The sequence below is a fragment of the Marmota flaviventris genome, chromosome 17 (assembly GCF_047511675.1).
Source record: "Marmota flaviventris isolate mMarFla1 chromosome 17, mMarFla1.hap1, whole genome shotgun sequence".
Taxonomy (NCBI): Eukaryota; Metazoa; Chordata; class Mammalia; order Rodentia; family Sciuridae; genus Marmota; species Marmota flaviventris.
Genome location: NC_092514.1, coordinates 16,825,152 through 16,837,997, shown reverse-complemented (window position 1 = coordinate 16,837,997; position 12,846 = coordinate 16,825,152). Strand labels below are relative to the sequence as shown.

The 12,846-nt window shown below is 34.3% G+C and overlaps 1 protein-coding gene across 1 annotated transcript in view; it reads right to left on the bottom strand.

Moving 5' to 3' along the window:
- Akap10 (A-kinase anchoring protein 10) overlaps positions 1 to 12,846 on the bottom strand; it is a 73,196-nt gene that overhangs the window by 28,445 nt on the left and 31,905 nt on the right. The window contains exons 5-10 of the mRNA XM_027924087.2: positions 12,341 to 12,439; positions 9,382 to 9,466; positions 8,451 to 8,574; positions 6,859 to 6,995; positions 4,116 to 4,260; positions 2,106 to 2,279 (exon numbers count right to left, since the gene is read on the bottom strand). Of these exons, the coding sequence (XP_027779888.1) occupies positions 2,106 to 2,279; positions 4,116 to 4,260; positions 6,859 to 6,995; positions 8,451 to 8,574; positions 9,382 to 9,466; positions 12,341 to 12,439 (764 nt within the window). The remainder of the gene's footprint in view (positions 1 to 2,105; positions 2,280 to 4,115; positions 4,261 to 6,858; positions 6,996 to 8,450; positions 8,575 to 9,381; positions 9,467 to 12,340; positions 12,440 to 12,846) is intronic.

Here is a 12,846-nt window from a genome sequence, read left to right as displayed (position 1 = left end):
AAGTCTGATAAAGGACATATCTAGAATATAAAAAGAACTACTCCAAGTCATAATAAAAAGACAGACAACCCAATGTAAAAATGGGTAAAGAATTCGAATAAACTTTCTTCAAAGATAAATTTTAAAAGGCCAATAAACACATGAAAAGATGCGCAAGATTATAAGTCATCAGGGAAATGAAAATAAAAACCACAATGAAATAAAACTTTATACCCAAGGTGGCTTTAAACAAAAAGACAGATGATAAGTTCTGATAAGAATGTATAAATTGGAAATCTCATATATAATGTGGGTGGGACACAAAATGGTAGTCACCTTGGAAAACAGTCTGGCAATTGCTCAAAAAATACACCTAGGTGAATACAACAACAGAAATAAAAACACAAGTCCATATAAAAAGTTGTACACAAATGTTCACAGTACCATAATTCATAATAGCAGAAAGAGGGGAACTCAATGTCTACCAACTGATTGATACACACTAAACATGGATGAACCTTGAAAATGTGATGCTAAATGAAAAGTCAGTCACAAGAGGCCACATCTTAAATGGTTCCACTTCTATGAAATATCCAAAATAAGCAAATCTTTGGCTCTATAGAGACAAAAAATAGATTAGCAGTTCCCTATGGCTGAAGAGCAGGGATTTGTAGTATAGTAAATGGGATTTCCTTTTGGGGTATAAAAATACTTTAAGATTCACTGTAGAGATAGTTCTGAATAAAAAGATAAAATTTTGAATATACTAAAAACCATTGAATTATATAATATAAATGTGAATTATTATAATATAGCCATACCAAAAAAAAAAAAAAAAAAAAGAAATACATTATATGACTTCATTTACAAAGTGAATAGGTATATGCTGTCAAGACAGGACAGTAGCTATCCTGGCAGGGAAGAGGATAGAGACTAGAAGGGGCTCCAGAGGGCTTCTGGCTATTAATGTTCTGTTTCTTAATCTGGATGTCAGTTACATGGGTTAGCTCTGTTTGTGAAAATTCTATATATAGTTTTGATAAGTGCAGGTTTCTGTATGTAGTATACTTCAAGCAAAAATACGAACAAACTTTATGTTGCTGGGGATGTAGCTCAGTGGTAGAGTATGCTTAAAAAGCATGAAGTCCTGGGTTCAATCCTATTACCCAAGATAAATAATAATAAATAAAAACAAGCCCTTCTAGTTTATATAAAAAAACAAAATGGCAACCACACTTAGCAGGTTGCCCCCTATGTAAACTTAATAAGGAGAAAAAGTATTCAAGAGAACCTTGTTGACAGCAGTAAAGTAGTACTGTCTTAAAACTTATCCAAGATCCAGCATTCAAAAGTTTGCAGTGTTACTTATTCATTTGTCAATAGTGATAAGATTAATAAGTTATATTATAAAGCTTATGGTTAAGAATGCCTGGAGGGTAATATTTCTGGCTCTACCACTATGTAACTTTAACAAAATAACTTTATTCATTCATTCATTCATTTATATATTTATTTATTCATTCATTTTTGGCAGTGCTGGGGATTGAACCTAAGGTCTCACACATGCTAGCTAAGCACTCTACCACTGACTAACTTCACAGCCTAAAAACTGGTTAACTTCTTAATGCCTCCTTTAGATATTCTGTCTTCAGAATATCCCATTTCATGAGATTGTGGGGACAATCAGGTAAGGTTTGATTTAGGATTAATGCTCCCCCCAAAACCCAAAAGTCAAATAAATATATACAATATAGCATTCTAGTTCAAAATGAACCCAAAAGGTCAATATTATGAAACTTAAAGAGTTCACTTTTCTATTAAAAAAAAGCATCCAAATTTAATTATTAAAATTTCTCAATTACACAAAGAGCTCCTCAGAGGCTAAAAATGAATTTAGTAAAAGGAACAGCCACAATGTCTAGCAGAGTAATGGCCTGAATAAAACAGTAAGATATTTCACAATGTGTATGGTTATTCACTACAAATACTTTGATTATAAATAGTAAGTAGGCTAACTTTCTCTTTTATATCGATAACTTAAAACTTACAAATAGGATCTAGTACTGCTATTTAAAGGAAAGGATTGGTATACATCTTCCTACTGGTAGATGCAAATCAGTGACTACCTGTGAAGTGGCACTGTCTGTGCCACCTGGAAGAGACTCATCCGGAAGGCCAACAGAACCATGAGCAGTCAGTGAAACATTGCCTCCCAGAAACTCATCTCCTCGAACTGAATGAATGAGATCATTCAAATACTTATAATAAAGATTGCTGGACAAAAAGCCTGGCAAAAAGACCTGAAAGAGAGGAAAAACATAATTTTAAAGTTGAAAAATCAAATGCATCTAAAACTATATTTTAATAAACATATTTTACCTGTAATTCTACCAGATAAAACAAATGTTCATACTACTTCTTGTTACCCTGAATATTACTGCTCTGTACAGTTTACTTGGCAATTAAAATTATTGACACATACAATTTTGTTGCCCCCACCCCAAAAAACACTTCTCATAGAAACTGCATGTCTTGATATTAATTCTTAGCAGAAAATCGTCTACAGGGTAGAATAATCTGAAACTAGATCTTTCTGGTTTGTGATAAATGTTAAAGTTTTGTGTTATATTGATTTTTGGTTCTGAACTGCTTTTTTAAATCTTCATTTATTTTTATGTGGTGCTGAAGATAGAACCTAGTGCCCCACACATGCTAGGCAAGCATTCTACAACTGAGCCACAACCCCAGCCCCTGAACTAATTTCTTTAAGATAAATTGTCAGGATATTACTGCTTGCTTAGCTAATTTTAACTTTGGCATATATGGGCAATTTATCCTTCAAAAGTATGTTATCAGGGCTGGGGTTGAGGCTCAGTGGCATAGCACTCGCCTAGCATGTGCAAGGTGCTGGGTTCGATCCTCAGCACCATATAAGTGAATAAAATAAAGGTATTGTGTCCAACTATGACTAAAAAAAATTTACAAAAAAAAAACCCCACAAAAATGTGTTATTAATTTGTATCATTAGGAATATATCAAGTATCTATTTCCACATGAGCTTTCTAAAACTGGGTTTTGTGCTTTGTTCTTTTCAAATTGTTAAATTTGAAAAGTGATGCACAAATGTTTTTATTTCCACTTAATAATTACTAATGATGATGAATAAGCTTCCATGTTTATTATCTGCATTTACTACAAAAGCTTTCGTTCATAGCACTTAGCACCCTTGTAAATATTTATGTCTGTATTTAATATGTACCTTCTTTATAGACTAAGCTGGGGGAGGGAGCAGAAACCACCTTTATTTTATTCACCACCATAACACCAACAACTAACATAGAAATATTCAAAGTACTTGTTAAATGAATCATTCATGTCTTCATTGTCCTCTTCCCAGTTATCTACCAGGGTCCTGCTGGTGTTTTTAAAATTAGTGCAAGTTCTTTACCTATAAACATTTAGTAAGGACTGTCTTAGCATTTTGTTTTTCTCTGTATTCAATTTTTTTTTATTTTGAGACAGGTTCTTGCTAAGTTGCTTAGGCTGGTTTTGCACTTGCGATCCTCCTGCCTTAGCTGCCTTTATAGGCATGCACCACCATGCCAGGCTATATTTTAATTTTATAACCCAGAAAGTTAATATCATTTATATGCTATAGATCTGGACTTTTAAATTCATAAAATTTTTAATTCCAACTATGAAAAAGAATTATCCTTAGATAACTGGTGATATTCTGTTACCTCCAGCTTTTCAAAGATTTGATCTTTATGTATAATATCAGAAATTCAGATTTTGTGTAATGTATTATGTAACAGTGCTTAATTAACCTTTTCCCAACTGTATACACATGCCATGTATTAGCAATATAACCTCACAGGCTGTCCTAGATTCTGTGCAATTCTTGGCAGATGAAGACAATGGCAGTACAGAATTTCAGTAACTGAGGTCACTCTGACTATAAAAGTTTATATACTAAAACTCATTCCAGACTCAAGGCCTCTGCTCCTAGTCACTATGTTATACTGCTGCCATTTTCCACTATTGTGTTATGTTTGCTTTTTCCCATGGAATATTTTCTGGGATCCACTAGTAAAAAAAAAAAAACTTCTTGTAATACTTTTGGAGATCCTGGTTACCTTCTCCATGGTTGTCCAGGCCTGTCGTAGTGGAGTTGTGAAACAGTTAGGGAGTGGTCCACCTTCCCTGCAAATATTGGATTCAATTTCTAATCTCACAACATCATCAAATCCAAGAGGATGTGTGGCTTGGAGGGAGAAGTATCTATGGCAGAAAGATATCCAAAGTAAAATCAAATTCCATAGCAAGTATAAGCAATTTTTGTCATTACTTGATTCAGCTGCAGACCTAGAACCACAGAGAACAGTGATGACAGCTCTACTATAATCTTTACTTATTCTCACTTTGTCAAAAATATCTGGATGAATCTGCAACCTACCTACCTGCCTTCCAGCCATCCTTAGCTTCTGTCCAGTCAACTCTGCTGGTGTTTGTTTAAGTCAAGCTACGACCAAGTAAAGGAAAGAATCACACATATTTGATGGGCACCTAGCCCTCTTTCAGAATTTAGTTGATAGAAATGGATTTATAAAAAAGTAAGAAAAGAGAAAAGATCTGTGCACAGGACACAATAAGAACACACCATCATAATTTGGAGGCATAGCAATAAACATGTAGGAATTCAAAACAAAATGCTACCAAGGGTCAAGTGGATGAATTTGATATATTTCAAGAAAACAAGACTTGCTAGTGATTTGATATAGAAAGGAAAAGGAGTAAATAACGGTTACTCAAAGATTTCCAATTTGATGGGATAAAATGTAGCTGGTATTTTGGTAAACTGATTATGAAGTAGATACAAAGAACACATTAAATCAGAAAAAAAAAAAAAAAGTATCTCTTCCAGCACTTTTGAGTAGCTTATATCTCTAGTTTCTGACAGAAACACAAAAAGTCTGAAGATCCTGACTGATGATGCATACAACCACAAACAAGTTGGGAATTACAAAATCAAATCTGGCACAATGAGCCTGGCAAAATGATGGTGCCAGTGGGATGTCACATAGTCATCTTCATTTAATAAAAGCTCCAAAGGTGAAATGGAATCCAGTGGGAAGCAGGGTCTCTGCTGTGGTTACTGAGCTCCAGCCAGGACCTTGCTAGTTTAGTGCTAGTGCCACTGACTCAGCATATAGAAAACTCTTTTCTAGTCAAAATTTTCACAACCAAAAGTGAGCCTCCCATGTTGTAATTAATAAACTGGTAAATACTCCTTCATGATATGAATTTTCAGGCACCCCAGATCAAATTTGTAAACTCTTACTGTTTCAAGATTTAACAATCTTTTTTTATGTAATGTCTTTTGGAAAAATTACCACCTCTTTCGGCCTTAAGTGTCTTTATCTGCAAAATGAAGAAAATCAGACTAGATCTCTAATCTGGCTATTCATCAGAATTACCTGGAATTATCTTCTAAAATAAAGACTCCTGGGGCATAACTGAAACCTGCTGAATCCAAATCTTCGAGATAACCGGAAAATAACCAGAAACTTATTTTTAACAAGCTCCCAGGTGACTCATGCAACTTGGCATGAGCCTGCAGACTGATGTTCAGGGACCAGTGGCCTATAAGATTTTGGCTCTCCTTCCAATTCTAACATTCTTTACAGTTTTCTCTATCCTCAAGTTATTATCTTAGTATTTGCTTATGGATGAAAATAACAAATTACTTTTCTCCATAAAATAAGAAACTTTAAATGAACAGACATCCTCAGGTTTTGGATCTGGCCACAGTCTTATCACTTATCCAAGCAACTATTTTGAATTCTATTTACTACAAGATCTTTGCAACTTCTCGTTTTCAGGGAAAGCTAATAAAAAACTGGCTGGGGCTATAGCTTGGGAGAGCACAAGCTTAGCATGAGTGAACCTCCAAATTCAATCCCCTATACCAAAAATAGAAAACAACCAACAATTATGCAAAACTATCATTCATTTATAATGTAATTGAGCAGATTTGCACCAGAAGTGTGATACACTCAAACAAAGATTTTTAAAAATATATATACACATATATATTTTTTGTTGTAGATGGACACAATACCTTTATTTTATTTATTTTCATGTGGTGCTGAGGATCAAGCCAGTGCCTCACACTGCAAGGCAAGTGCTCCACTGCTGAGCCAACCCCATCCCCTCAAAGATATCTCTTCGCAATCTATACCAACTAGTTACATGTTCCTCTTGTATTCCTTATCCTTTTTTTTTTTTTTAATTTATTTTTTAGTTTTTGGCAGACACAATATCTTTGTTTGTATGTGGTGCTGAGGATCGAACCCGGGCTGCACGCATGCCCAGGCGAGCGCGCTACCACTTGAGCCACATCCCCAGCCCTTCCTTATCCTTTTAATGATTCAAACTTGTGTTCCTTCCCTACCTTCCTTTTTCCTGATTTAACACAGTGTCTTAGGCATGCCAAGTACAGTTCTGCCACTAAGCCCTCAAACTCGGGTTTCTTGAAAGTGCCACATTCCTTAAAGTTTCTATGACTCTGCTTGTATTAATATCTTTACTTAGAACTTTCTTTCCTTGCCTTCTCGAGCTGGCAAAATTCCATTCACTTTTCAGATCCAAATCAAATCCTTCTCCTATGAAACCCTTCCTGAACACCATATTGTTATCCTGACTTCTACACATAAACATCCCCTTCCCCCAACAGAAACTTTTGTTTCCCACAAAGCCTTACACACACCATATAAAAAGCAGCTTTCATCTGAGCTCCTTGACAGCAGAGACTGAGTTTATTCATCTTTGTTTTCAAACAGTAAATACCTGCTGAATACATCTACCAATAAAACTCACTTGTCATATAAAATCATAGCATCGTTCTGGGCCTCTTGTCCATCATACTGGCCCTTTTTGGCAGCAAGCTGAGATTGGAAGTTATCTGCTGCTAACCAGAATTGTAATATATTTACTGCATCTTCTTTTTCCATGTACTAGAAAGGAAAAACACAAAAGGGAAAATAAGACTAAAAATGGATTTCTTTCACTTGTCTACTTCATGAGCCCTATGCATTAAAATATAGGATATAAGCAAAAAGCAAAAACAAATCTACTTTTTTACTTAACATCAGTTAGCAATAGGGCATACAGTCATTTGAGATAGAGAAGTTGTAAAATATTCTTGGCAAGGGCAGAACACCTGAAATGAACAACAACAACAACAAAAAAAAAAACCCCACCACACAGATAGATGCAAAATTTAGTGAACTGGAGTAAAAATTACACTAAATTGGATTAGTAGTTCCCACCGTCAAAAATACAAAGAGTAGTTGGGTGCAGTGGCACACGCCTATAATCCCAGAGGTAGGGAGGCTGAGGCAGGAGGCTCATGAGTTCAAAGTCAACCTCAGCAATTTAGGGAGGCTCTAGGCAATTCAATGAGACCCTGCCTCTAAATAAAATATTTTAAACAAGGGCTGGGGAGGTGACTAAGTAGTTAAGCACCCCTAGGTTCAATCTCTGATAAAAAAAAAAAAAAAAGGTAAGAAAATCAAACCAAATCTTTTACACTTGATCATTTCCATCATTCCATAAGAATATATTAACCTGAACAAATACTGATTTAAATTATGGCAAAGAAAGGGTGTAAAAACAAATCAACTGAGTATTCTGGCAAAAGAGAATCCAAGTGTCCAGATTACATTTTGTGAGATTGGGAATCCTCTTAATAGTCACTTCCTTTGCAACAAAATAATTCCATTTGCTGAAACCTAACAAATGCTATGAAACAAAACCATGCCTCAAAGAGATTAGTATACTTATTCATTTTGCAAATGCTTCACTATGTAATCCTATCAAGTAGCTTAAGTAAAAATGATGAGCATAGGAAAAATTTTACTACTTTTCTTTCTTCAGAAGTTGGGACTCCAATTATTTATGTACTGGAATTAAGTATCAAATTCTATAGCTTTATTTGGTACATAAGAGACTTTTAAAAAATGACAATAATTACTGATGGCTCTACGCTTAATGCATTAATCAGTGTGACCAAAACCTTACACTCAATCTCTTCTATCTGTAATATATTTTAAACTTTTCAAAAATATTCTCATATTCATGAGCTAATATAATCTGTCAAAAAATTCTATGGCTTTAAAATAGTTTCAAATAATTAAAAACATGCATTCTCATAAGCAATGGCTTAATTAGGTTTTCAAAATTAGAGTTATTTTACACTGAATCTTTTTATTTTTAAATGGAATTTTCATGTTCTCTTTGATGAATATGCCATCAAAGTACTCTTGCCATTAGATAAAAAACAATACAATAATACATCTTTGGAAATGACTTATATCTTCTATGTCATTTTCTATAGATGGGGCCCCAGCATTTTATAGTTCAGAGGCTGGAATGCTCTAGTAGAGTGTAAAAAGAAATGCAGAATTTACCTCAGAGAAATAAAAGAGAGCTGACTCACAGAAGAGAATGTCAGCCAGGTAAACAGTTCCACTGGTCAGCACTTCAATCTGGTATTTACAGAAATGGTGACTTCGCAGAAACTCACTAAAGTGCCTGCACATGGACAAAAAAGGGAAAATTTGAGGGAACACCCAAGGAAAGAGCTTAATTGGGAAAAACAAGACTCTTTCCATACTGTCCCTATGGTATGTGAAAGGCCTGGGTCAAGGCTACCTCACTTCCCACGGTGCTCTTCCTGATTCCTTTATCTTTATGTACTCTCTCCTACCTCTCAAGACTTTGTAACCCTCCTGTAATATTTAACACACATGGTACTTTGTATTACAATAATCAAAGAACATGCCCTGTTTCTTTTATTAGGCTGTTAACTTCCTTTGAGGCAGGTATTATACCTAACCATGCCTTGCATAGAGCATTTAATAAATGTTGAATGAAAGAAATGAGTACACAAGATTTTTTAAGGGCATTTTAAAAAGCCCTGAGGCCATTTCAACAAATCTATGTGGATTTAGTTATACAGCACACACTAAATAAAAAACATAACTAAAAAATTAGGATATCCATCTGAAGACATGTATCACTTAAATAAATAAACCAATTTGAATACTCACACATTAACCTCAATCACCTCCAAAATGACTTCAGAACTAAAAACAAATTCTTTTAACTTAGGCAATATTAACATTAAAAGAAGAAATTGTTTTGTTTTTATTAGAATCTAAATTATTTATATTTAAAAAACTATTAACCAAGAGTTTTAGAATGTGCTTGATAACTTTACACATATCCGAATTATTTAAATCCTCAAAGATACTTTGTTTTTAGTTGAGTGAAGTCCATTTTTAACACTGAACCCAAATTCCCAAGAATGCAAAATGTGAAAATACAAAACTAGCTTACTCTTGCTCCATTGCACTAAAGACTATGGCCTGTGCCAAAACAAAACAGTTGGGATCCACCTGTCCATCTTCTCCACAAATCTTTGCTGTAAAAGAAACAGTAAAGAGTCAAGCTTCCACTAAATTCAAACTATACCCATTCGTTAATCAAATTGGGAAATAACAATAAGGACATATAAGTGAGGTTTAAAGAGAATTAAAAGAAAACATAACAGCTTGAAAAAGTCTTTTGCGATGTACATTATATAAAAGTAGCAATCAAGATTTAATAACATAACATTTTTATTCAAACACCCTCAAAAACAAAATAAAAAGACAAAATCTGTAGCATATATTAGGAGATTACTATCATTAATTTATCAAACCTTGCAAACTAGTAAGAAAAGCCCAAAAGAAAACAAGCAAAGAACTAACAACTCACAAGAACTAACATAAAATGGTCAATAAATATAAAAAGATATACATGATCACTAAATAATACAAATTAGAATAAGAAGGCATTATACTTTTGTTTAATAAAGCAGGATAATTTTAACAATACATAAGTGTTCTTGTTTAATAATGTTTGATGTTAATAATGTTTAATAATGTACTTTTTTAATATACTTGATGAAGAGCATGGGAAGACTACAATAAGTGTTAGTGGGAATATAAATTAACATATCTTTTAAAGGGCAGCTTGGCAGTTTCTAACTTAAGTGTTAAAAATGAACATACTCTTTCAATTGGCAATTGTATTCCAAGGATTGAAACCTGAAGAATTAAGGATTTGTTAAAAACATTTACTTATAAATAAGTTTGTCAAAATGTTACTGGTTGGGCTGGGGGTATAAATTCAGTGATAAAGTACTTGCCCAGCACCTATGAGGCCCTGGGTTCAATCCCCAGGATCCCCTGCAAAAAATAAAAAAGTTATGGGTGGAAAATTTACAATACAAATGGAACTGCCTAAACAACTGCAAATAAAGAAGCTATTTAGTTGGCTGTCAGACAAACAACCATGAGGTCTCACTCTGAGTTCATGCTGTTAGATGGACCTTAATGAAACAAACAAACAAACAAACAAACGAACAAAAACTCCACAAGAATCAGACTGCATTATAGTTTCCTGGTCCACTGATCCATTTACTCCCACTTTCTCCTAGACAACACTTAGCTGTAACAGTGTGAAATATGTACATGGTCTTTGTCCACTTTCCTAACATGTACTTCCTAAAATTCTTGGAAGTCTTCTCAGTGATAAAAAGTTGTTGTGTTTTTTTTTTTTTTAATGTGCTAATGAGATGACTGGTAGCCACCAAAGAGCATCAGGATGAGGACTAGTCACCAGAAAAGATCAAGGCATGGATTAGAGAACTGGAACTTTTAGCCAACCTCACCCCAATTGTATTACTAAGAAAAGATGGTCCAGGAAAGTCTAGAAGATGGTAGCAACAAATTCCAACTATGTAGAAAACTCAAAATCCATTGGGTATGATGGCCCATGCCAATAATCCCAGCTACCAGGGAAGCCAAGGTAGAAGGATTCAAGATTAAGAAGAGCTGGGGCAATTCAGCTGTGCCCCAGGTTTAATCCACCGCCACAGAAAACCAAAATCCCATAACACGATCAGTCAACAAAAGTAGGTGAACTAGTAGTATTCCACAACCCTCAAAATACAGATGGAGACAACCCACCAGCATCCACAAATCTATGTTTTAGGTGTCTGCATGGAAGAAAAAGGAAAACAGGGGCATCATTTCATGTACCCCAAAATAGCCAACAGGTGTTCACTGGAAAGTATGGTGGGCTAATTTAAGAACCACAGCTGAGCCTGAAAGGGGTCATGCTTCATCTATAATAAGTGAGTGCAAAGTACTCACAGGAAGGAATAAAGAAGCCCCATACTAGAATAACCTACTAGGAGTAAGGTACTTTATTTCATAAATCACAAGTACTAAGTTTGAGGTGAATAAAAATAACAAAATTTAGTACTAGAACTTATTGGAATATAATATTTGCTGATGAATAAATGAACCATTTTTTTTCTGTGAATATAGGTCGTCCTCATGAAACACAGTAAAAGCTTTCAAACTTTTTTTTACTATGATCTACAGAGAAGTCATTCATTCAGTATTATCTATACACACATATATGCATGTATAATGGAAAAAAAATTCCTGAAATCTTTGCCCTTACTATGGGAAACACTATGAATTTTCTATTCTAGCCTTTTTTTTTTTTTTTGGGGGGGGGCAGGGGCAAGAGGGCATAAGAGAAAGCTGGTTCCAACCTAAGTATGAAAACACTACCAATTAGGGTATGGTCTAATCTCAAATTCTGACTGTGAGATGTTGCTTTGAACAATGTAGTTAATGTGTCTCTACTTCAGTTTCCTCATTCATAAAATAATAGCTACTTATCCAATAAGGTTCTGTAGAAGTTGAAATGAATTTATCTATGGGAAGTCCTTAGTTTATCATCTGGACATTGTACTAATAAATATGTTGTTATTGTTCTTGCTTTTGCTGTTATTCAGGTTAAAATCTAGGAATTCAGGTCCACATATAGGAAAGCAACTTTTTAAGTGACCTATACATCTATGTAACAGATATAAGAAAACAGACTAGGAAGGGAAGTATGTTAGGTTATTCAATGTTCATTAAAAATTCTCCAAAAAAAAGAAAAAAAAAAATCTCTTAGCTGAGCATAGTGGCACATCCCTGTAATCTCAACTACTTGGGAAGCCAAAGCAGGAGGATAAGAAGTTTGAGGACAGCCTGAACAACTTAGTGAGATCTTGTCTCAAAATAAAAAAAAGTGTAAGGGATAAAGCTTAGTGGTAGAGTATTTGCCTAGCATGTACAAGGCCCTAGGTTTAACCTCTACCACTAAAAAAAAAAAAAAAGACAAAAAACCCTCTTGGTCAATAATCAAAAATAGTCAGGTTTTTTTTATTATAACTTCAAGCACTACTTACCTATGATGTCATTTCTCATTGCTTCTGTAATTGGTATTGGTTTAGCAGCATCAGGAGATATATATTTGGTAAAAGTATTTACTGCATCTTGCTCTATACCTGCAAGGGAAGAAGGGGACAAAGTTCAAAAATGAAAAGCAACTTGGACCATAGCAATGGACTATATTCAAGAATAGCAGGATTTGGCTTATTGTGTTCTTTTGTTACAAGATAAACTTCCATCGTAAGGCTACCTTTTCTTTAGTTTGGGAGCAGAAGATTTATATGTGAATTCTCTCCAGTCACCTTGAGATAACAAGCTTCATTATTAATAGCAATTTTTTTTAATGTACATTCTTTGTCTCTTCTCCCAACTTGAAAGACTTGCACAACAATATAAAAGAGTGCAAAACTTATTTATAAATCTATATTTAAATATTTTACCAATAATTTCACATACATGAATACCATTTTTTTTTTTTTGAATACCATCTTTTTGACTTTCAACAAACTTGGAAGGTTAAACA